Here is a 24829-nt window from a genome sequence, read left to right as displayed (position 1 = left end):
ATCTACAGTTCATTAAGTTCAAATTTCCATTTGAAATGGAAAGTATAAAGCTTCACATTAAATTTTATACTTTCAGTAGTAAATATATTTTATGAACTTATCCACCACCCAAGCCAAAAATATCCATGACAGAATTAGGACTTGAACTAACAATTAGCTTTATATGTTTTTTTTATAACTCATGTATATAAATTTTTTTCCTCAACACCGTAACATTTTGATACCTTATATAATTTAATGATTAGGTAGCTATGCCAGCATTTGGAAGGTATTTGTAATTAAGTGAATCAGTATTTTTCAGATGACCTGTGCATCAAATCAAGTATGGGTACCAAATATATTCAGAATGCAAGGAGGGCCAGTATATTTTTGTGTAACAGAACATAGCTAGATAAAAGGAATATGGTTTCAGATTCTCTTTTAAAGAAACTGCTAGTTGTCGATTTCTGATGTATCAGGACAGTTACAATTATATGAAAATATTATTAAAATTCTATCTCCCAAATTACACTTGTGAACCCTGATATAAAAAAAAACAACTATTTTTCTGCAAAACAACTTGATTTTAACATGTTGAATATAGAGGCAGATATATGAATCTAGTTGTCTTATTTTAAGCTAAGTAGGTATTAGCAGAAAATGTAGTTCAGTGTCACACTTTTCTTTTACTTTTTTATTTTGGAAAACATAATTATCTTTAAAAACATTTATGAATCTGGTTGGTGGCACACACCTTTAATCTTAGCACTGGGGAGGCAGAGTCCTGTGGATCTCTGTGAGTTCAAGGTCAGCCTAGTCTACAGATTGAGTTCCAGGACAACCAGGACTGTTACACAGAGAAACCTTGTCTCGAAAAACCAAAAAAAAAAAAAAAAAAAGAAAAAAAATCATGATATCATATGTAGCATGAATGGTTAAAAACCTAGAGACTGATATTGGGGTTCAATCTGAAGATCAGAAAAGCAAAGAAACCAGCCACTGGCTCTACCTCAGACTAAAATGGTGATCCTGCCTCTAGGAATCTCACAATGAGACTGCTTCCGAGAGCTGTTTCCTCTCATCATATATTCCTCTCTAGGGATGTGGTTAAAGGCATGCACCTCTACCACCCAGCTTCTATGGCAAACTAGTGTGGCTACTGGGATTAAAGGTGTGTGCCACCTCTGTCTGGTCTGTAAGCCTGACCAGTGTGGCTCTTTTACTCTCTGATCTTTAGGCAAGCTTTATTTATTAAAATACAAATGAAATATCACTATAATCATATAAAATGTTTAGTGTTATTCCACTAATAAATACATAATATTTTTCTTTTCTAATTTTAATATGGCAAATATGAATAGATGTCACCCAAAGAATCAAGCTCTTTGGAGTCTTCAATAATTTTTAAATTTTAAAAGATGTGTTTAAGCCTCAGAGATTGAGAAAATAACTTTTCTGTAAGAATGAAACATAATTTTATATGTTGTAGAGTAAAAACATGTAAGATGAGTTGGCTTTTTTTGTTTTTAATTTCTTCATTATGGTAATTTTGATTATTAAACAAGAAACTTCCTGTATTTAGTAAATCTTTGAAACCTTTGAGCCTGGTACTTAGGGTCATTGACATTTGCTTAGCTTTGCAGTTTATTATTTTAGTTATGAAAATCCCTTTTACTTAGTGCTTTAAAATGGTAGATAGTACATCTTTAATCATTTGTATAAACACATACCCATCTGTTCAATGACAGACAAAACTTTGGCCAAAACTTATGTGAGTAAGTATACTTCTGGGAATGGAACTCTTTATCTTAAACAATTTAAGTTTTATATAACATTTTGTCTTCATAATTGATCAAGTTTTTTGGTCTATTCTATATATTAGCTTTAAAAAATAGATTTTTGTGATTAAATGTACTGACTCAGTACTAATAAGTTATAAGACTTTAATTTTGAATTTAATGCTTCCTTTATAAATGGTACTGATGGAAGATGATGGGTATGCTGATTCTGACACTATTTACTCAAATGCTTATTGTTTTTATTTTTTTTATTTTTTTTATTCTTTTTTACTTAAAATTTCCAACTGCTCCCCGTTTCCCATTTCCCTCCCCCTCCTCCCACATATTGCCCCCTCCCCCTGTTCCCCTCCCCCTATCCCCACTCCACTTCTCCTCCCCCTAGTCCACTCCCCCTCCCTCTCGATACTGAAGAGCAGTCCAAATTCCCTGCTCTACATGAAGACCAAGGTCCTCCCACTTCTATCTAGGTCCAGGAAGGTGAGCATCCAAACAGGCTCCGCTCCCACAAAGCCAGTTCATGTATTAGGATCGAAACCTAGTGCCATTGTCCTTGGCTTCTCATCAGCCTTCATTGTCCGCCTTGTTCAGAGAGTCCAGTTTCAACCCATGCTTATTCAGTCCCAGTCCAGCTGGCCTTGGAGAGCTCCCAATAGATCAGTTCCACTGTCACAGTGGGTGGGTGCACCCCTCGTGGTCCTGATTTCCTTGCTCATGTTCTCCCTCCTTCTGCTCCTCATTTGGACCTTAAGAGCTCAGACGGTGGATCCAAATTGGGTCTCTGTCTCTCTCTCGATCCATCGCCAGATGAAAGTTCCTGTGCCATTCTCCTTGGCCTCTCGTCAGCTCTCATTGTCCACCACATTAAGAGAGTCCGGTTTTATCCCATGTTTTTTTCAGTAGCAGTCCAGCTGGCCTTGGTGAGCTCCCAATAGATCGGCCCCCCTGTCTCAGTGGTTGGGTGCACCCCTCCTGGTCCTGACTTCCTTGTTCATGTTCTCTCTCCTTCTGCTCCTCATTATAACCTTGGGAGCTCAGTCCGGTGCTCCAGTGTGGGTCTCTGTCTCTATCTCCATCCATCGCTAGATGAAGGTTCTATGGCGATATGCAAGATATTCATCAGTATGATTATAGGATAGGTTCATTTCAGGTTCCCTATCCTCAGGTGCCCCAATGAGCTAACTGGGGACATTGCCCTGGGCTTCTGGTAGCCATTCCAGGTTCAAGTCTCTTGCCAACCCTTAGGTGGCTCCCTTAACTAAGGTATGAGTTTCCCTGCTCCCCCATCCAACCTTCCTTTACCCCCAATCACCCCAATTCCCCCAGTTCCCCTCATCCTCTCCTTCACACTTTTCTCTCCCCATCTCCCCTCATCCCCATCCCACCCCACCCCCCAAGATTCCCATTTTTTGCCCATCAATCTTGTCTATTTCCCATAGCTGGGAGGATATCTATATGTTTTTCCTTGGGTTTACCCTCTTGTAATAACAATAAGAAAAGAAGCCATAAATTTAAGAGAGCAAGGTGGGGTATATAGGAGTGTTTGAATGGAGGAAAGGGAAAGTAGAATTGATGTAATTATGTTATAATCTCAAATAAATGAAAAGTGAATGATTTTATTCCATCTCTTATGTTTTTGAGACATGTATTCTTTTATTATCTTCTGTCAACTATTATAGTTTCTAATTCTTCTCTATGTGACTTAGTATAGCTTGAACAACCTTAACATACAAATGATGTAATAAGAGCCAGAGGTTAGGGAGGATTACTATGAAACAATATTTTCTGGATATGATAAGTCCGGTCCACTTATAAACTCATAGGAATTGTGGTTGTCAGTATCAGACTTGCACAGTATCAAGCCAATCAAAATTCCACATGGATATGTTTGAGGTGGGTGAGTTTTGTTTAATAAGTTTCTTATATTCTCATAGTTGGCCCTAAACCCATGCACATGCTAGAAACACTAATTGAATTCAGTTCAATATAAAAAGAGAACATGACGTTGGGAGATATGATGGGAGTGATATTTATTGGGGAACGCATAGTGGGTGAATATAATCAGAATTCATTGTATGAAATTCACAGGAATATATAAGAAAATATATTTAAAGTGATAAACTGGTTTGAACTGAAATTCACTTAAAAATATTTCTTCTATTAGGTTTTTCTTGTCAGAAAGAAGACTGGTCCTGATGCTGGGCAGCTCTATGCAATGAAGGTGTTAAGAAAAGCTTGCTTAAAAGGTATCAAATTAAAAAGTTTAATTAGAATATAATGTGGCGAAACTTGTTTTATGAAATACACCATATGTTGCTTGTAAAGGGAATACTTAGAGTTGCTTTTTAGCATTGTTAATTATTACAGTTTCCTAGTTATCAACTGATACTTCTGGGGACCTCTGTTGTCATATAACTTAATTTTCTGAATGTGTATCTGAATAAAAGTTTAATAGCAGAAAATGTGACATATTTCATTTAATTCAGTCTAAACTTCAATGTTTTAAAAATCTTACTTTTTTCTTTCAACTTTTTTTTTTAATGTTTTGTCTGGGTGGTGCACATTTAGAAAGCACAACTACTCCATACATTGATATGCACTGTCTTCTAGACTTATAAAATTAATGCAGATCCTGACATGATAACACAAACCTGTAATCCTAGCTTTACAGAGGTGGAGTTCAAAATCATCCTCCACTGTATAACATATTCAAGACCAGCATGGACTTCCTGAAACCCAGTGAAAGAGAAAAAGCGGGCGAGGGGGTGTCAGGGTAGAAGATGAAGTTTACTACTAATTTCAATTTTATTTCACATGAAAACTTAAATACATATTAGCTAAATATGCTACTTTAGATCTCTAGATCTAAACAAAATCTTCTGGTTTCTGAAAATGGTTATTATTATCTAGGACTACACAGACTTAATTGCATTGGTTACTTATGAAATTATTTATGTATTTATATTTTGGTTAGTAAATGGCTGGTCTTTACTGAGATTATGAATGAGTATAATATTTCAATCTTTGTACAATTTTAGTTCGTGACCGTGTTCGCACAAAGATGGAGAGGGATATTCTGGTGGAAGTAAATCATCCATTTATCGTCAAACTACACTATGGTATGCAACCTTTTTTTTTAATTATGGAATTAGAGAAGTACAATTATTTTCAGATAGTATAACAAAAAATAAATACTTTAAAGTTAGTTAATGTATTCTGCAATATAAAATATGAAACATGCACCAATATCTAGCTTTTAGTTGAATTTTATTTTCTTAAGTTGATATACTCAATTATGTAACATGATAATGTCTTCCAAAATCCCATCAAGTATCACAGAGGCCATGAAGTCTCACCCCAAATTGAACTATTGACAGTTGATGGCTATGGGTAAAGAGTCAGTTTTCTTCAGCTATGCAGTATCTAAGACACTACCCATGTTTCAGTAGATGACTCTATAGGCATGCACATACTGGCTGAACTCTTAAAAATGAACATGTGAAGTTGGGAGACAGTAGTGTTGGGTGGCTATGAGAGGAAGTGGAGAGAAGAAAATGGCCATAAGTTTGTGTATATGGATATATGAAAACACATTTTACACACACACACACACACATATATAAATTCCCATGCAATGAAAAATGAAAATGTCTTCAACTTTGTTTGACCAGTAGTATTTCTAGATGAGATGAGACAGTACCTCCATGATCATAGACTACTATGATAATTTATGCAAATCATTTTGATGTTTACTTACAAGGACAATATTATTTTTATTTTCCAGTTCTAATTAAGGCTGTGTGGTTATATATTAGGTAGTTTGAACTGTTTTGTAATATTATGGAGGAGCTGAGAGTAGTAAGAAGTAGCAGAAATAATGGAAGGATGAGTTTTGGAATCAGACATTTATGAATTTCAGTCATGTCTCCTTTGTTAATATATGAAAGAGATTGTAGATTAGATTTTCTTGGGGAATAGATCAAAATAAAACTTTGATGCAGTTTATGATACCATTTCATTTTGTGCATTTAAAATGTAGCACATATTGATTTTATTCTTAGTGCAGTTTTTGAGAGAACTCATTTTAAATATTTAACAAGTTTATTCAAACCTTATAAGAAATTCTGACCACTTTAACTCTTTTTTTAAATGTAATAGAATAAAAATGGCAATACTATAGAATGTCTTTGAGTCTCTTACTTACCATGAGATTAATAGTAAACCCTTATTGTGGCAAAATACTGTATTATATGAAGTGGGCTATTGAAATAATCCCTAATTTCTAGTAATATACAGGGAATTAAGCTGTGCAAATGAAAGTGAAAAAATGCAAAAGAGGCATGAAGTACAATTAAATATGAAAAGTAGTAGTAGATAATTTTGATGGAGATTAAAGATGCTATAGGGAAGTGTGCAACGTTTTAGAGGATGTGACTTCTTTGAGCTTTGTAGAATGCAATAGATATGATTGGGTGACAAATTTCAGGCAACTGTACCAGAACAAGAAACTTCATTAACAGGAAAATTTTAGTAGTAGATTTTGTAAAACCACATGTAACACTGAATATGTTCTGGAAAGGAATTTATAGCAATTTTAACACTCAATTAAATAGTGGATTTAATTTTGATATTATCTAACAATAGACCATTTAAATATATAATTATTTTATAATGTTGATAAATTGTAAACATGTTAATATAAAAGTATGGTAAAATTTTCAGTCTTTAGGGTTAGTCTGCTACAACATTATTATTTGTAATTAGCCTTTCAGACTGAGGGAAAGCTGTATTTAATCTTGGATTTCCTCAGAGGAGGAGATGTCTTCACAAGATTATCCAAAGAGGTAAGAATTTCTTTACGAATTTGTTAATATATTTTATTCCAACAAGATAAAAAGTCCTATAATTTTTCTGTAGAAATTTGAAATCATAAGCTTTTTATCACTCTATATAGTATTCAGTGATATGTCAGTTAATACTTTCTGTGTGTGCTTTTAGATAATCTCAGTGTTCTTTTTGTTCATCTCTGAGATGATAGGGCATTATGAATAACTGAGTGAACTAGATAGGAGCAAGTCTAGGACTTTGGTTACTCGAGCTACCTAAATGCCTCTTGTGTGGTGTTTAGTTTATTCAGAAGTTGATTTATTGAGGAATAATTGACATACAATAAATAGTACAACAAATTATACAATTTGATATCTTTTGCCTTTTCATGTAAATGTGAAATCGTTATTAAAATATAATAACATTATTACCAAAGGCTTATAATGTGTTTTTTTTATCCTACCTCTACTGAATCTGCTGTCTGTCACTGTTTGTGTTTTCTAAGAGATTATAGAAACAAGATCATATTACATATATATATATATATATGTGTGTATACATACATATTCTTTTTATCTTGTTTAAATCATTATAATTATTTTGGTTTATCCATGTTGTATGTGTTAGCTCATTCACTTTTTTGGTGAGTAGTACCCAATTTATGGATGTACCATGTTTTGTTTATTTACTTGATGAATGTTTGTGTTATTGCAGTTTTTGGATATTACCAATTAAGCTGCTGTAAACATTCATGTACAAATGATTGTTTGACATAATGTTTTCATTTCTCATGAATAAATATCTAGGAGTTTGATAGCTGGGTCACATGGTAGGTGTGTTTTAACTTTAAAGTCACTGCCAAACTGTTTTCCAAAGTGCTTGTATAATTTTTACACTCCAAACAGCAGCATACAAGAATTTCAGTTGCTTCACATCCTTGCCAACAGTTGGTATGATCAGTCGTTTTTTTTCCTTTTAAAACATTTTGAACGTCTGTTAATTGTATAGTATTACCTAATTGTGGATATCAATTTCATCACCTTAAAGACTAAAGATGTTGGGCATCTTTTCCTACATTTATTTGCTGTCTGTCTTCTTTGATAAAATGTTTAAACATTTTCCACTTTCAAGTTAATTATTTGTTTTCTTCTGGAGGTTCCTAGTTTAGATGGAAGTCTCCTATCATGTATGCTATTTTAAAATATTTTCTTCTGGTTTTTAGGTTGATTTTTTTAAAATCTCATATCTTTTGAAAGCAGAATTTCTTAATTTTAGTGAAGTCTGGTTTGTAATTTGCCCATTAAATTAATGTTTTTTTAATTACCCCACTTAAGAAATGTTTATCTAATTCTAGGTGAAATTTTTTCCTGTGTATTTTAGAGTATTCTGTAGTTTATATTTGTATCCTTAATTCATTTTGGGTTATTTTAATATGTGGTTATATAGGTATGTGCTGAAGTTTTTTTTTAAACATTCATACTTCTAGCATCATGGTTGGGAAAATTATCTTTTCTTAAATGAATTACCTTGTAATTTCATTTAAAATCAGATTTTCATCTGTGTGAAGGCCTATCTCTGGATACTATGTTCTGTTCAGTGACTTATTTGTCTATCTTCATGACCATACCCCTGTCTTGATTAACTGAATCTTTATAGTATATCTTGAAGTCGGTGATTACAATCCATGAGCTTTGCTTTTCTTTTGCAAATTTTTTAGGCTCTTGTAGGTCATTTGCATTTCTTTATTAATTTTAAAGTCACCCTTTCACTTTCTTATAAAAAAGCCTACTTAGATTTTTGGTTGGTATTTTCATTCAGCCTGTAATTCAGTTTGCACAAAATGGACATTAAAAAATACTGACTTTTCTATAAACATGGTTTCTTTTTCTGCTCCAAATGATGCCTAATTTCAGGAATGATTATTTTCAGCATATAGGTCTTGCACATCTTTTGTCAGATTTATCTTTTAGTGCATCCTGTTTTAATGATGCAAGAATTGTTCTTTTAATTTTAGTATCATTGGGAAAAACAATAGAGTTTTTCTATATTGAGCTTGAATCTCACAATCTAGAAGAATTAACATATTTTAGCTGCTTTTTGTGTAGATTCAAAAAAATGTTATACTAATTACTTTTGACAAGGTACTTTACTTATTTCAGCTTTGGATATCATGTATTTCTTTATTCATAACTTTGTTAGCACTGGCTTGAATTTCATTCTGATGTTGAATAAATTTGATGGGAAACAGACATTCTTGTCTTAGTAATTTAAAACAGACTGAAACTAATTTCACTTTAAAACTTAAGCCTGTATGTGAACTTTATTAGGTTGAGTTACTATCTCTTATTAAGTTGTGAAGAAGTGTTTTAATAGATGATACATATTGTCACATGCATTTAATGGAGACTTTTTTCCTGCTTAATTTCTGATATGTTCAATTAAATGAAACATATTAATGTGAAATTAAATGAAAGTGAAGTGGTAACCCAACCTTGCATTTGTGAAGGCATACCCCATAGACATCAAGTATAATTATTTTAAAATATTATTGGATGATATGTGTTTGTGTTTATTTTCTTTTTTTGTGTGTGTGTTTGTGTTTATTTTCTTTTTAATTTTTTTCCTTCTGTTTTTATTATATGTGTATGGGTGTTTTTCCTGAATGTATGTCTGGGCAACACAATCAGGTAGTGCCAATGGAGGCTGGAAGAAGGTTTTAGTTTCCTCTGGAACTGTAGTTACAGATGGTTGTGAACTGCCACGGGGATGCTGGGAACTGAACATGACTCTTGAAAGAGCAGCCCAGTGTTCTTAACTGCTCAGCCATCTCTCTATACCTGCAATTATTTTCATAAGGAATATTTATTTTCTTGTTTTGTGTTTTCTTCATTTGTTTGTTGTGTCAAGAGTAATTCTTGATTCCTAAGTTGAATAGATATATTTCAGCTTTCAGTAGAACTTATTTCGATTCAATATTAATTGTTAATAATGATTGATAGACTTTATGTGTGAAGGCAACTTGGCCTGGTAAGGTGTTTGACTAAAAGAAGTTCTTTTTAGTAAGGTGTTTAAACAAAAAGTCAATTTATATAATATATTTAAGATTATTGTTTCTTTTTGATGAAGTTTGTCTGCTACCTTATTTCTTTCAATTCATGTATTAGTTTCATCAAATTTGTAGCTATAGGTTTTATGCTCATTATTTTGTTGTTGCCCTTGTTGTATTAAAATGCCATGACCAAGAGGAACTTTTAGTAGGAAGAGGTTTTTTTGTTGTTTGTTTGGTTTTTAGCTTGCAGTTCTGGAGCAAGAGGCCATAATCTCAGGGGAGACATGACAGTAGGGTAGAAAGCTAAAGGATTTTATCTCACTATCACTTAAGAAGCAGGAAGAATGATTTGGAAGTGGAAAAGGACTGTAAATGCTCAAAGTCTACCCTCAGTGATATACTTTGTTCAGCAATATTTCTTGTCCTAAATGGTCATAACCTCTTCAAACGGTGCCAACAGTCAGATACGCAGTGACAAATACATGAGCCTGTATGAGACATTTCTCATTCAAGCCACCACAACTGTTCATTATATTCCATTATTATCTTTTCTCATGGGTGTAGAATCCTTATTTATGGATGAATCGCACTCCTGATGGTGGTAGTTTGTCTTTTCTTCTTTAGTCCTGTTTGGCATTGCTAGTGGTTTATCAGTTTTATTTTTCTTTTTATGATACAAGCTTTTAACTTTATTGATTTTTTTTGTTATATTTCCATTTTTCTTTTTTAATCTTTATTACTATTTTCTAGTTACTAGCTTTTTCTTTTTCTAGTTTCTAGATGGAAGCAGATTACTGATCTGATGCCTTTCTTCTTTTCTAATGCAATCATTTAGTGCACAAATCCTTGAAGTTTTAACTTTGTTCCTGTTGTTTTGCAATGTGGCACGTTTGCTTTGTTTAATGTACTTCCTAGTTTCCTTTATTTGACTCATTGGTTATTTGAGAACATGTTATTTAATTTATACATATTTATTTATTTTTCCAGATATAACCCAATATTACTGTAGTCATAAAGGCTACTTTTCATCACCTGAATCTTCTTAAATTGTTTATACTTACTACATTCTTTTTTTTTTTTTTTTGGTTTTTCAAGACAGGGTTTCTCTGTGGTTTTGGATCCTGTCCTGGAACTAGCTCTTGTAGATCAGGCTGGTCTCGAACTCACAGAGATCCGCCTGCCTCTGCCTCCCAAGTGCTGGGATTAAAGGCGTGCGCCACCACTGCCCGGTTACTTACTACATTCTTTAGAACATGATATATGTTTGTCAATGTTCCATGTGCATATAAGGAAAATGCGTAATCTCTTGTGGGCTGGTGGAAGGGTCATTAAATAGGTGTTAGATCAGGTTTGTTAATAGTGGTTGTTTTAGTAATCATGAATTTGTTCCATTATTATACAGGTTTTTATATTTTGTAAACACATGAAATTTTTTATTATAGTTATAGATCTGTATATTTATTGCCTTTCTACCAGAGTTTAAAAAGAACTTTTTAATGGTGTATTCTTTCTTGATGAGGAAATGGTGTCACTATTAAATGATTTACTTTAATTCATTAATACTAGTTTTATGACTCTTAAGATAGCAATATTGGCTCAGTATACCTTCTTCTGTGTCTTCATTTTAAACTAATTATTCTTTTACATCTAGCAATTAAGTACATATGACATCCTTGATTTTTATCCACTCTGAAAATGTTATTTTTAAAGTGTTGTATTAGACTTATTGTTTTTAATATGTAATTTTATATTTAAATCTACCATCTTACTTATTAGATTGTAAGTACCATTTATTCCTGGTACATTTTCCTCTTTCATGGATGCATTTTAATTTCATTTTTTAGTTCTACCGCTATCTTGGCAGTATTAACTAACCTTTTGTTATTTTGTAGTTTTATTAGGTTTTATAATGTGAATTTTTAACTTGGGATCAAGGATATACAGTCTTTAAACCAGTTGCTTCTCTTTTTTGTTTTAAAGAAATAATTCATTTATTTTATGTACATTGGTGTTTTGCCTATGTCTATATGAGTGTGTCAGATCTTGGGAGTTACAGATCGGTGTGAGCTGCCATGTACACGCTGGGAATTTTACCTGGGTCCTGTGGGAGAACAGTCAGTGCTCTTAACCATGAGTTATCTCTCTAGCCCTTAGTTACTTTTTATAAGTTTTATAGAAACAAAGACACACACATTCAAGTATTTCCTGTGACTTCTTTCATAGCTCAGTGATAACATATAAAGTTTTTTCTTCCTTCTTTCCTTCCTTCCTTCCTTCCTTCCTTCCTTCCTTCCTTCCTTCCTTCATTTATTAAAGCATGGTATATTGTTGTATAGCCCAGCCTGGATGTGAACCCAAATCTTCCATCATCAGCCTTCAACATGTTGGGGTTATAGGTATGCACCAGCACAGATATGACTTATTTGTATTGGATGGTGGTAGATACTAAATATTTTGTCATTCTTATCATTTAGGATCTTACTTTTAATCTTTAGTGCTGGAGAATCAAACATTGAGCCTCTCATATGGTAGTGATCCACTCTACACTTTATCTGTACCCCCAACTCTAGGTTCCTCATTTAAATTTTTTCACTCAAGACAGCATTTAGTATGGGGTTAATTTTCCTCACTATTCAAACAATGACCTTTCTTAATTACTCTAACTAACATTCTTGGAATTGCAATGATGTATTTAGTATCTTGATTTCCAAACGAGGCATGTCTTTCATCATCTTGAGCTTAGTGATTTCTTTTAATCCTTTAATACTCTGTTTTCCCTTGATGTCAGTTCCCTTTGATTCATGATTGGGAATTTCTTGTTGTTGGGCAATCTTTGTAAAAGTTAAGATATTCAAAGATGAGCATTTTTGAAATGCTTCTGGAAATACACTGATGCTTGCTGGAGAATATAGAACTTGTTTCATCTTTTCATGTCTTTTTAAAAAATTTGTTACAATGACCCTGAACATCATTTATTCAGTATTAATTTTGATCTACTACTAAAGCTAAGACCTGTTTTCTGATTCTTTGTGTGTGATGTTTTCTGCTCTACCTAAATATAACAGGAACTATCACTTGCCCAATGTGAGTTGCATGGATTGTTTTGTATAGTCCTTAGTTTTTTTTTCTGGTTTGGCACAGTGTCCTCATTCGCACATACTGTGTGCATTCCCAGCTGTATGCTTGGGAATGATTACATATCTTGAGAAGCTGTTCTGCAATTTCCTCTTCTTTAGTACCCTGGATTATTTTCTTCTCTAAGACATTTGGCTCTAACTCATTACTTCAGAAAATCTTTGAGCTCTATTTGAGTTAGAGCTCCCTACACTACCACTTGGAAACTTTCCAGGTAGTAAGCTAGGAAAATTGGAGGGCATACCACATTTGTTACTCATATCTCAGTATTCACTGTCTTTTGTTGCTAGATGTCCAGTGTCTTGAGAAATATCATTTCATATATTTTGTTCTGTGTTGTGGCTGTTTCAGGCAGGAAAATAGGTTTTGTCCTTGTCCATTTCATTTTATCTTGAAATGGTAGTCTGGTAGAAGAGTTTTAATTGGATGATTGTAGTTCAACATCTAAGTTATAGAATTTATGATGTAGGAGAGCTCTGGAACTTGTGATAAACAAAAACTGTACTTATGGGATGCTAGTCAGCGCTTAGATGCCTGAGTCCTATGGCTTGTATCTTTCTTACTTCAGTGTAGAACTTGGCATGTGTGACCATATATTTTGTAGTCAAGGACAGAATTTAGTATGTAATATGGTCTGTCTGTGACCCTCATCCAAGGAAAAATCTTTAAAGAAACTGTAGAAGGACAATGGTATATCAAGGCTTCAGCATTTATTATTTTTTGTTAGATTATAGAAGTGTCACAAATGTCTTTGAAAAATTCTTGCCTGTAGTCATTTCTGATATTCTTTTAAACTCTTCAGACCTCCATTCTCGATGTGGGACTATCTAAACTCACACTAGCACAGAGATGCAGTCAGTAAGTTTTGATTCCTAAGTCTGGAATGTTAGGTAAGAGCAAGCATTTTAAATACATTTCCCAAAAGACAATAAATTAGTTTATTCATTGAAGAGACTTTAAAAAACTGATTCAGTGATGACTTCTATAGGCAGCTTATTATAAGTAGTTGATGATTGGTTATATTTCACTTGTGAATAAAAAATTGAGCAATCCAAACTGAAGAAGTATTTGTGCCTTAGACACAGAATTTTAAATTTTATTTTAGTATGTATTAAAAATTTTTATAATGTTCGTTCCTTACATTTTAAAAGAAAAATATACCCCTCTAAAATTCTGTCCCTGAAAATGTACACAGACACATATATACAAATAAATCTATACATAAATGCATAAAATTTTAAGCCATATCTTTCTCTTTTGCTAATATCTAGAAAATATCTTGTATTTATTATTGTAAAACTAAGAGTATGTTCAAAATTCATTTATTAGTTTAATAAAATTTTAGACAGTCAAAATAGAAATTCATGTCTTTTTAAAATTTGCAGCATTGTTTTACAGTTTATCTAGAGAAGTAAACAAATGCCAAAAAAGTCATTTGATATAAACTTTCTTAAAATTTTCTTCCTGCTCGTTTGACTTTTGAAAGAGTCTAGCTGAGAGAGCCAACTGGCCTTGAACACAGACTCTTTCATACTGCACCCTTGTAAGTGCTAGGATTACAGATGTGCTCCATCATACCTGTAGATATGATAGTTTCAACACAGGATCAGGAACATATTATATAACACATGAATCTTACAATAGATAATTTAACATACAATTAATGAGTAAAGAATGAGTCATATATTATGATAAAAATATTGATTATTCAACAAAAACAGTATATGAGAAGTTGTTTAGATATTTCAAAACTAAAGTAAAACACCACCTGGATTGCACACTAAATAAATTTTATGATTTAACTATATCTTAAAATTAATCACTGTATCCTAAAAGAAAATGCAAGTATTTAGTTAAGCAATGAATGGACATATGGTAAGCTTTAAAATAACAAAGAGGAAACCAAATATAAAATACATTTGTCTATATAAAATTAGGAACTATTAATCAAAAACAAAACTTATTTTAAAAACATTTGTAAGACATGACGTTTTCATACTTGAAGGGCTTATACCAACTGAACAAAATAGTAGGCTAATAATGGAAAATAGACAATAAATTTCTTGTAGTCTGAAAACTGGAAAGGCCACAGGACATGAAAAACTGTTTGGTCTATGAGTAAATTTAAATCAAATCAATTTAATACTCTTTTGTATATTAAATTAAAAATTCCATTAAAAGATGATTTGGTTCTGTTATAGGTGTAGTAAGGCTAATATATTCAAAAAAATTGCTGATGGGCATGGAAACTATTGTAACCTTATTGGAAAGTAATGTTATTGTATAAGTCATGAATCCAGACTATATTTCTAGTATTTACTGTTTTATTACTTAACAAACCATTCTGGTGAAATACAAAGACGTATGCATTTTAAGAACATATATTTATAATATAGCATATTATGATATTCATAAGTGTGAATTTTGGAAGTAGTCTAATTGATCAGAATGAGAACATTTAGGTAAGTCATGGTGAATTGACATGATTAATATGCATTTATTTAATAACTTTTATTTAAAAGTTTGAAATGTATGGGAGTATGCTTATGATATAATAAATATTAAGTGGGAGTAAAGGAGATAGCTAATACATGTAGTAAGGATTCAAGTATCTTAACATACACAGTCTCGTACACAAATTAACAAACCACAGGTTAAAAATGCTTTTCCTTGTACTGGAGTCTAAGAGGACTTTCACTTTTGAAGGGAGTTTTATGAGTATTATAATAAACAAATATGAAAGCATTATTGGTTGTGAACTGAAACATAGGGGAAAATACACACTATAAGGGAGATAGAAGTGGCTTCTGGGTAAAAAGTCACTTTTAGGTACTAGTATTCCTCAATTCAGATTTTATGCTTCCTGCTTAGTAGTTACTTTGGGCAAGTTACTTAGTCATTCCGAGTCTCATTGTTCACTTCTGTAAGATACTGATAATAGTACATTATATGGAGTTGTTTGGAAGACTGTGACAACAGAAAGAATATGTAGTGCTGGCACATAATTAATTGCGTCTGGTGCATAATTGCCTTTTAGCAAGTTTATTATTTCTGTCATGAGTCTTTCTACAACATTAAGATAAGATTATGTGTTTGATATAAAGTATAACTAGCCAAGGCAGTCTTTTCTTTCTTCCTTGAAATTATGAACTGTATTTAGAGATTTGTCATGTATTAGGTTTCAGTGAACATTTGATTGTTCGACCACAGAAGTTAAATGAGTAACAAGTACTTTATTCTCAATAAAAAGGTTTTTTTTTTTTTTGTTTGTTTGTTTGTTTTTTTGTTTCGTTTTGTTTTGTTTTTCGAGACAGGGTTTCTCTGTGGTTTTGGAGCCTGTCCTGGAACTAGCTCTTGTAGACCAGGCTGGTCTCGAACTCACAGAGATCCGCCTGCCTCTGCCTCCCAAGTGCTGGGATTAAAGGCGTGCGCCACCACCGCCCGGCTTCAATAAAAAGTTTTAAATGATGTTCACACACTTCACCATTGGAACATTCAAAGAAATGTTCCTGAAACTTAGACAATGACTAATATTAACTCTTCATTTTCTTGTTTTACTAGTAGCCTGAATCTGCATTGTGAAATACAGTAACTATAATCTAAAAGGGCAAGTTGATTTTAGTCATGTGGTATTTTATTCAAACTTGATCCTTCCAAATATGCCAGATTTCTTGAATGAAAATATCATATTACTAGAAAACAGTATTTTGCCTGATCTGAAAATCCTTGATAGCTCTAAAATTATATGTAGTGGTTGTAGTGGTTGAGTAGTTACCAATGTGTGTATAGATTACATACTCAACTCTCATATGCCAGTACTAATAAAACCATATAGTTTCATATTTAGGTACATTTAAATGAGTCTGATTCTTATAACAGTGTTTTTAGTTAAATGTAGTAGGTATTTTTATTTTTAAAAAAATTAAAAACTCAGGTTCAGAGTATTAAATGACATAATCTGATTTTAAACCTCTAATTCTGACTTCAAGTTTCATATGCTTTTCAATTTGTCTTTACATCTTTATTCTCCAACATAAACACACAAAGGTTGAAAAATCAACTGTCACTAAATTCATAAACTTTGCTTACAGGTGGATCCCTTTTAGATCAGATGTGAGCATGGAAAGATTATTAATTTAACAACTTATAGTGATAAATTTAGAAGCTTAGAATTAGTGGAGCTACATGTGAAATTACTGAGAAGTAATAATAGGTGGCAAAAGAGAAATTATAAAAATGGAAGTATGAGTGTTAAAACAAAATATCCCTAATAATTTAATTACTATGAGTGAGCACAGCCACTATGCCAATTCAGTATACCAAAATTAATACTGATTTTATACGACTCATAAAAAGCCTAAATTTTCTGAAGAACATTTAATGTAAGATGATGTATAAACAGCATGTGTTTCTGAAAGAATTATACTTAAAGTGCTAATTTTTTTAAAGAGACGAATTTTAAAGACACTAACATCAAGTATCTGAAAAACATCTCTGGTTTACTTAATGACTGTGCCAATCAAGTAAGATTTAACTACAATTATTTTCTTATTATTTGCCTGGATTTTTCTGTCTACTAGTGTTAAAGAAGTAAATTAAAAAGTACATAATATAAGAAGAAAGATCAAATGATGAATTATTATTTTGTTTTAGGTTCTTTTTACAGAGGAAGATGTGAAATTCTACCTTGCCGAATTGGCCCTGGCTTTGGATCATCTGCATCGATTAGGAATTGTGTATAGAGACCTGAAACCAGAGAAGTAAAATTATATTATCCATTTGTATCCATGTTATCTATATTGCTTTCTAAGGTTTTTTATTACATTGACTTATTATATGTGTTTGTATGTGTGATTGCATTCATTTGTATACTGTGGCGTGTATGTGGAGGTAAGAGGACAACCTGGGGGATTTCTTTACTCTCCTTCTACAATGTGGGTGCCAGATATCAGTTTGTCAATCTTGGTGGCAATTGCCTTTATCTACTAAGCCTTCCTGTCTCTCCACCCTTTATTCATATTTATTTACATTTTTGAATGCAAATATATTTTGGTATTTCATTAAGCTGTTTTGAATTATGAAATTTTGATGGTTGATATAGTTACATAAAATTAACTTGTACAAAATAATCTTCATAATACACTTTTGTTTTTAAAATACTAATTGAAAATTTCCCAGTATATCAAAAAGTGACTAATTTTATATTTATGACATTTATGTGTTTCATTTCAAAATGCTGAATGTGAAAATAGTGACCAATTTTATATTTATGACCTTCATATATTTCCACCATATTTAATATGAATTTTTATTTACAGCATCTTGCTTGATGAAATAGGACATATCAAGTTAACAGGTATATAAATTTTCTTATATACTAATAAGCTCATTATTTAATTATTTTTCATTGTTCTAGTACATGTTTTTCTAATCTTTTTTGGTGTTCATTTGAATTGCATTTTATATTTTGAGTGGATTAAGATTCATTTAAAGGTTACATAGTTTCAGTGTACTCTGAGTACATTTAAAATTCTACAGTAGAGGTACAGTACTAATTAAGATTATTTCAGGCAAAAATAATAGATTTTGGTTTTATTCTACACTGGAAGACTTAGCTGAGTAGTTATCACATCTGAAAAAATAGCAATAAACTCCTTCCACCTTTTCCTAACTTTGGAGTCAGATTTCTTTTCTTTATCTCTATGGTTTATATAACCCAGTTTTGTGGGACCATTCAATATTTGCACCTCTCAGCACAGCCGTTTACAATACCTCAAGACTGGAAGTGACCTTACTGTCTTGAAACGGTTAGTGAATAAAGAAGCTATGTTACTGAGCAATTAAAGGATGGAAATATTGATTTCCCAATAATTTAGGTAAATGACAAAGACATTATATTGAGTGAGTTAAGCTCAAGAAGGTACATATGTTTTCAGTACATAGTAAGTTCTATATTTAAGTTTTGGAAAACTATAACCAAGAAAATGAAGATGTATTTTATACAAAGAAATTTGAATTGATAATAGTTAAAGTTGCTCTAAATTATGGAATATAATGTATCAATGTAAAAATAATCAAGCTGTTATTTTATAGCCTGAAGTAAACATGTCAACATGAGGTTATATGCCTCTAAATACTTCAAATATATCTTTTTTAATTTTTAATTTTATGTACATTGGTGTTTTGCCTGCATGTGTTTCTGAAAAGATGTTACAGACAGTTATGAGCTGTCATGTGGATGCTGGGAATTGAACCCAGGGGTCCACTGGAAGAACAGCTAGTGCTGTTAACCACTGAGTCATCTCTCTAGCCTCTACTTCAAATCTATCTATCTATCTATCTATCTATCTATCTATCTATCTATCTATCTATCTATCTATCTATCTATCTATCTATATTATGTTTTGAGACAGAAACTTCTAGTGTTCCTGCCTTTGTCTTCTAAGTGCTTTAATTATAGGCATGCATTCCCATATATTCGCCTGATTACTTATAGGACTCTTATTACATTTTATTTTTTTAATGTAGTATTAGAAATGGTTTTTGTTTTGTTTTGTTTTGGTTTGGTTTTGGTTTTGGTTTTGCCAAGACAGGGTTTCTCTATAGCTTTGGAGCTAGTCCTGGAACTGGTTTTGTAGACCAGGCTGTTCTGGAACTCAAAGAGATCCACCTGCCTCTGCCTCCCGAGTGCTGAGATTATAGGTGTGTGCTACCACTGACTGGGTATAAATGTCTTAAATAAAGAGAATGGATATAGTATAATAAGATTAAAAATTATAAAGTCATAACACAAACTTATACAAGTGATTTTCTAAATATTGAAAATATTAAATGTGGTTTAGAAATCATTCTTAGCCTGAATTAATTAACTGAAGAGAATAAGATGGGCTTATTTTTTTTCATTTTGGAAATTTTGAGTGATTTGTATATAGTAAAACTCATCGTTCTAATCCTTATGGTGATAGATCCTTATTTTAATTTCCTTTATTTAGGCAGTATAAAGTAATCTTAATTTCCCATAGCATTCAACTAAGTATACATTTCAAAATATCTACAAAAGATTTATAAGATTCCTAATACATAAAAAAATTGAGAAATTGAAAATGCTAATTGCAGTAATTTAATAATTGCTTTACTACATGCTATCCAATTTAATACCATAACCTGTCAATAAATATTTTATGTCAATTAAAAATTCAAATGAAATAAAATTTTAAAAAGAAATTCAATATGAAGTGATTACAATGCATGGAGGAACATCAAACACCTGTTGCTAAATTGAAAGAAGCCATGGTAAAAAGGTCACACAGCATGAATCCAACCTGGCACACTAGTGAACAAGAGCTTTTGGAGATAGCAAGATGAATGTTTTCCAGAGAGTGGGGGAGGGAGTAGAAGATAAGGATGAATAGGTGGGGCGCTGAGGGTTTTTAGGATACAACTCTAGTTGCTAGATGTTATGGTTTATCTTGATTATATCAGTGTTCAAATACAATCCAGTGGTGATATATATAAAGTGGGGGATGAGAAATGTATAGAATAACAAATGTATATTGTAATTCTTGGAGACTACTACTAAAACAATAATTCTAAAGATCCTCAAAATTCCACTATTGTCTTTCTAAACTTTTAGCTATCCCCAACCTATTTCCTATTCCTAGAGTTTTCATTTTCTCCATGTAATATAAACATACATATACAGTAAAAAGCCTATTTGTCGGAGGGCAGTGCATTTAAAATTCATCCATACTGTTAGTTGTTCAGTGGTTTTTTTTTTTTAAATTACTTACTAGTGTTTTAAAACTAGATTTTATGATGTTGCCTTGGTGTTTTCCATTTGAGGACACTTGTTTCATACTTTTAGTAATATGAATAAAGTTGTAGTAAATATTAATGAAGTTTTTCATATGAACCTAATTTATTTGAGTAAATTGCTAAGAATATCATCACTTATTACTATGATAAGTTTATATTTAATGAGAAACTTCGAGATTTTTTACCAAAGTGGTTGTAAATTTCCCAAACCTACTGAATGTGTAATAGTTACTTTAGTTATTCTAATAGGCATGTGTCTCAAAATGTCATTTTTCATATATTTATGTCCTTTTAAAAATGTTTGTTCAGATCTTTTGACCATTTGTAAAAGCTGGATTGTTTTCTTGCTAACTCTTGATTTTTTTAATGATTCGAAGACAAAGCAGTAGATAATGCAATATGCAATTTTTTCTCTAGATTTTTTTATTTTATTAATGTATCTTTTAAAATTGTTAGTTCTTTAAGAGTTTCATATAGTTTTTTTTTTATCATATTCACCCTTCTCTCCCAACTTTTTTCAGATCCATGCACCTATACCTATAAACTCAAATTTTTTGTCCTCCCCTTTTTAAAAAATTTTAAAAATGGCCAATTTCTGCTGCCCAAATGTTCTTGGATGTGTGGTTTTCCACTGGACAGTTGTCAACCTTCCAAAGGCTACACTTTTAGAGAAAACCTTCCCCTCTGTCAGCAGCTGCTAATTGCATATATCTCCACAATTACCTTTTTAGCACATTTTTTTTTTGATGATACTGTACGCACTAAATCTTTCTTCTTCTATGGATTATACTTTTGATGTCATACCCAAGAAATTTTTGTCTAGTACAGAATCGGAAAGATTGTACTCCCTATTTTCTTTTTGTAGTTTTAACTTTTGTATTTAATTCTGTGGTACATTTTCAGTTAATATTTGGTCATGGTATGAGTACATTGTGTTTTTTATACTTACATACAAATTTGTTTTAGCACTGTTTGTTTAAATGGCTTTTCTTCTTCAATGGAATTCCTTTTCATTTTCACTAGAAATCAAGCCAATTTTGTTATATAATAGGTGTGTGTGACCCTTATCATTTCATTCTATAAAATCACATAACACACTGGAAGAGCAAAACTACAAGTTTGGGACCTAGGTTGGTGATTCCCAGGGATTGTGAGGAGTGAAGAAACACAGACAAGAGATAGCATGACATATTTTCTGAGAATTGTTCTATATCTGATTTTGTTAATGATTACAAAAGTATATGGTATGTTACACCTGTGGACCTGTGCACAAAACTGTAAATCATATTTTATGCAAACTTAATCTTAAGTTAGCCTAAAAAAATACCTACAGGACTTAAGAGATAAACAAGAGCCACCACTACAGTATTTACTCAGAGCCACATGATTAAAGAAACATAGAAAGTAAATGTAAAAACACTGTTTTACGTGTTCATATATATAATTGAGTACTTAATGACTGCAGTGTACAGTGTGCCTTCCCTTAGAGAAAAGCCTAAAGTTTGTTTGTAGTATAGCAGAAACATTTCAGTTGTGAGTTATAATAAAGAACTGGTGGGAACTGTATTATCTGAATTGGAAAGGAACGCTGTTGGACTAGGTAGACAGAAGTGACTCATAACAAACATAAGCTGAGGTAGCTAGCAGATGTTTGTACTTTCTGTATTCTACTAGTCTTCTGTATACAGTTAGCCAAAGGGAAGTCCATGTTTTGCTCAAGTTATTTTCTAATATACAAATTGCATTGAAATTGATTTGTATTTTGAAACAAGATTATAGCAGAACTAAATATCTTTCAGTATATCAGTTTAAACATTATTCCATTGAACGTGTATATATGCGCCCAGCTTTCTTCTATATTTGACTGTGTTTATTATTATATCTGTCTAGTACATATTTAACTTAGTATAAGATAATTCAGTTTTTTATATTTTTCAAAACTTATTTACAGTATTGTTTTCATGTTCTTTCACATATGTTTTAGATTCAGGTTGTTGATTTCTCCCAAAGAAAGCTTATTAGAAATTTATTGACATTTCATTGATTCTCTGAGTATGCTTTAGAAGAAATAACAAATTAACAATATTGAATCACCAGTGTATAAATACACTATATCTTTCCATGTACTTAGAATGGCTTACTTCTTTCATTAACGTTTCTAGTTTTCAGTATAATTATCTTATGTCTTATGTATGCTGATAAGCTATTTGCAAAGTGTTTAGTGGTACTATAATACTTTTAAATTTAAATTTCCATTTTTCTGTTACTTTTATAGAAAATATTGAGTTTATATTGATACAATTGGTTCTCTGAAGGCTTTAAATACAAATCCATTTTTGTCCATGCATGCTGTGCTTTTGTAATATTTTTAAGGTATAAATTACTACATCACTTTATACTTAGGATAATATGACAACTTTTGTTAATTTTTTTATCCCTGAAGATTATAGTCCTGACAAAATGTATTTGCCTCAGCAATCTTTAAATGCTCTTAAAGAGCTTCAACATTAAATATTGACTGATTTTTGTTGTTTCAAATTATCTTTTTCAAGAGTAATTTAGGCCAAAGTAAAATGTTTGAATATTTAATTCATTATTTTGGTTTTTGGTATTTCATATTTCCTGAGATTTTTCAACCTGTATTTGTGATAATGCACAGATTTTGGGCTTAGCAAAGAGTCAGTGGATCAAGAAAAGAAGGCATATTCATTTTGTGGCACTGTCGAATATATGGCTCCTGAAGTAGTAAACAGACGAGGCCATTCTCAGAGTGCTGATTGGTGGTCATATGGTGTACTTATGGTAAGTTGTATTATTTTCCTTAGTTATGTCAATATATGCTTAATACTATTTAGGGTTTTAGTTTAACTTTTGGGTCAGTTCAGAAAAGTTTTCTTCTGATAATTCATGACTAATGTTTGCGACATTGTGGTCGGTAAGCAATAAGGGCTAAGGTTTTAATGTTTTCCTTTTAATGTTCCTATTGAAAAAGTAAATGGCAAGTTCTTTTATATAAACTGTATCTGAAATTTAGAAAAGGTCTAGATGATTCTGTATCTTACCAATATTTATATACTATTTTATTATGTATCACAGAATTTATCACCTTCATCTTATTTGTCCAATTGGTTCACACCTGTCCTATAATTACTGGCAGTTGTATCCCTATTATATTTTTATCTCACTCAGTAACTAATAGAGTGGTATTTACATAAATTCTAAATACAGGTGATAGTTGGCTATTGAATCATGTCCATTTTCGTTTGAAGTTTAATTGTCCATTTTCCCATTTATCATGTAATGTATAGAGGACATGACACTGCCATATACTAAATATCTGTTAAAAGCAGGCATTTGGGGAAGGCAGCACATAAAAACTAATTAAATTACAACATTTTTCCAGATTAAAGAACACATAAAATCTGCTGGAGAAACAATTCAAATAACTAAAGAAATTCTCCAGAAGTATCCTAAAGTTTGAGGAAGACTTCATTTAAAAGTTAGTATAGATGAGAGAGATAGAACTTAATTGCTGAAGTATAAATAAAATTTAATAGCTGCATGTTAAGAAAAGCCAATTATTGTGATCGTATTAGCAAGTCTTCGGGAAGTCAGGAAGGGTGAAAGTGGTGAAAGTGCAGCTGTAAACCCGTAAGCCTTCACGCAATGCTTTGGCTATATGCAAACTGTTATAGTTTGAGTCAGGGTGGTGAAGGAAAGTTAGATTTTAGGAAGATTAACCTTGGCATTATATAAGTAGATTGGAAATGGGAGGGAAAAAAATCCCCAGGAACAGGAAAATAAAATCTTTCCAAATTGTCATAAGATTAGAGTTCACAAAAAAAGGAAATTTTGAAGGCATTTCAGATAGCATTTGACTAGTCTTAGTAGCTGATTAAATGACACAGGTAAGATGGAGGAGATGATTCAAAGGTAAAGGTCCCTTTCAAATATATGAATTTAGGGATGTGAAAGTATAGTAGATTGGTAAGAAAGCTATATTGGTAGAAATACCTACTGGCAACTGGTAGGGAAATAATGCATCCACATGTAGCACAGGTTAACTGTGTGTAAAAAGGGACACTGAAGAAAAAAAGGAATCATTTGGCAACTTCATGAAAAGATTATATCACAATGAGAGGGGGATGCTATCCAACAGTTTGTGAGAATGTGGGATTCTTAGATGCAGTCTCTCCCTCTTTGTCTGTCTACCATCATATTGCTATAG

The 24829-nt window shown here is 32.0% G+C and overlaps 1 protein-coding gene across 1 annotated transcript in view; it reads left to right on the top strand.

Annotated features, from left to right (window-relative positions):
* Positions 1-24829, top strand: part of Rps6ka6 (ribosomal protein S6 kinase A6) — a 118794-nt gene that overhangs the window by 44304 nt on the left and 49661 nt on the right. Inside the window, exons 7-12 of the mRNA XM_057760699.1 lie at positions 3940-4021; positions 4814-4894; positions 6540-6619; positions 17440-17546; positions 18105-18142; positions 23261-23403. Of these exons, the coding sequence (XP_057616682.1) occupies positions 3940-4021; positions 4814-4894; positions 6540-6619; positions 17440-17546; positions 18105-18142; positions 23261-23403 (531 nt within the window). The remainder of the gene's footprint in view (positions 1-3939; positions 4022-4813; positions 4895-6539; positions 6620-17439; positions 17547-18104; positions 18143-23260; positions 23404-24829) is intronic.

The sequence above is a fragment of the Chionomys nivalis genome, chromosome X, assembly GCF_950005125.1.
Source record: "Chionomys nivalis chromosome X, mChiNiv1.1, whole genome shotgun sequence".
Taxonomy (NCBI): domain Eukaryota; kingdom Metazoa; phylum Chordata; class Mammalia; order Rodentia; family Cricetidae; genus Chionomys; species Chionomys nivalis.
The sequence above is the reverse complement of the archived record's forward strand: the minus strand, read 5'-3'. Positions and strand labels throughout refer to the sequence as shown.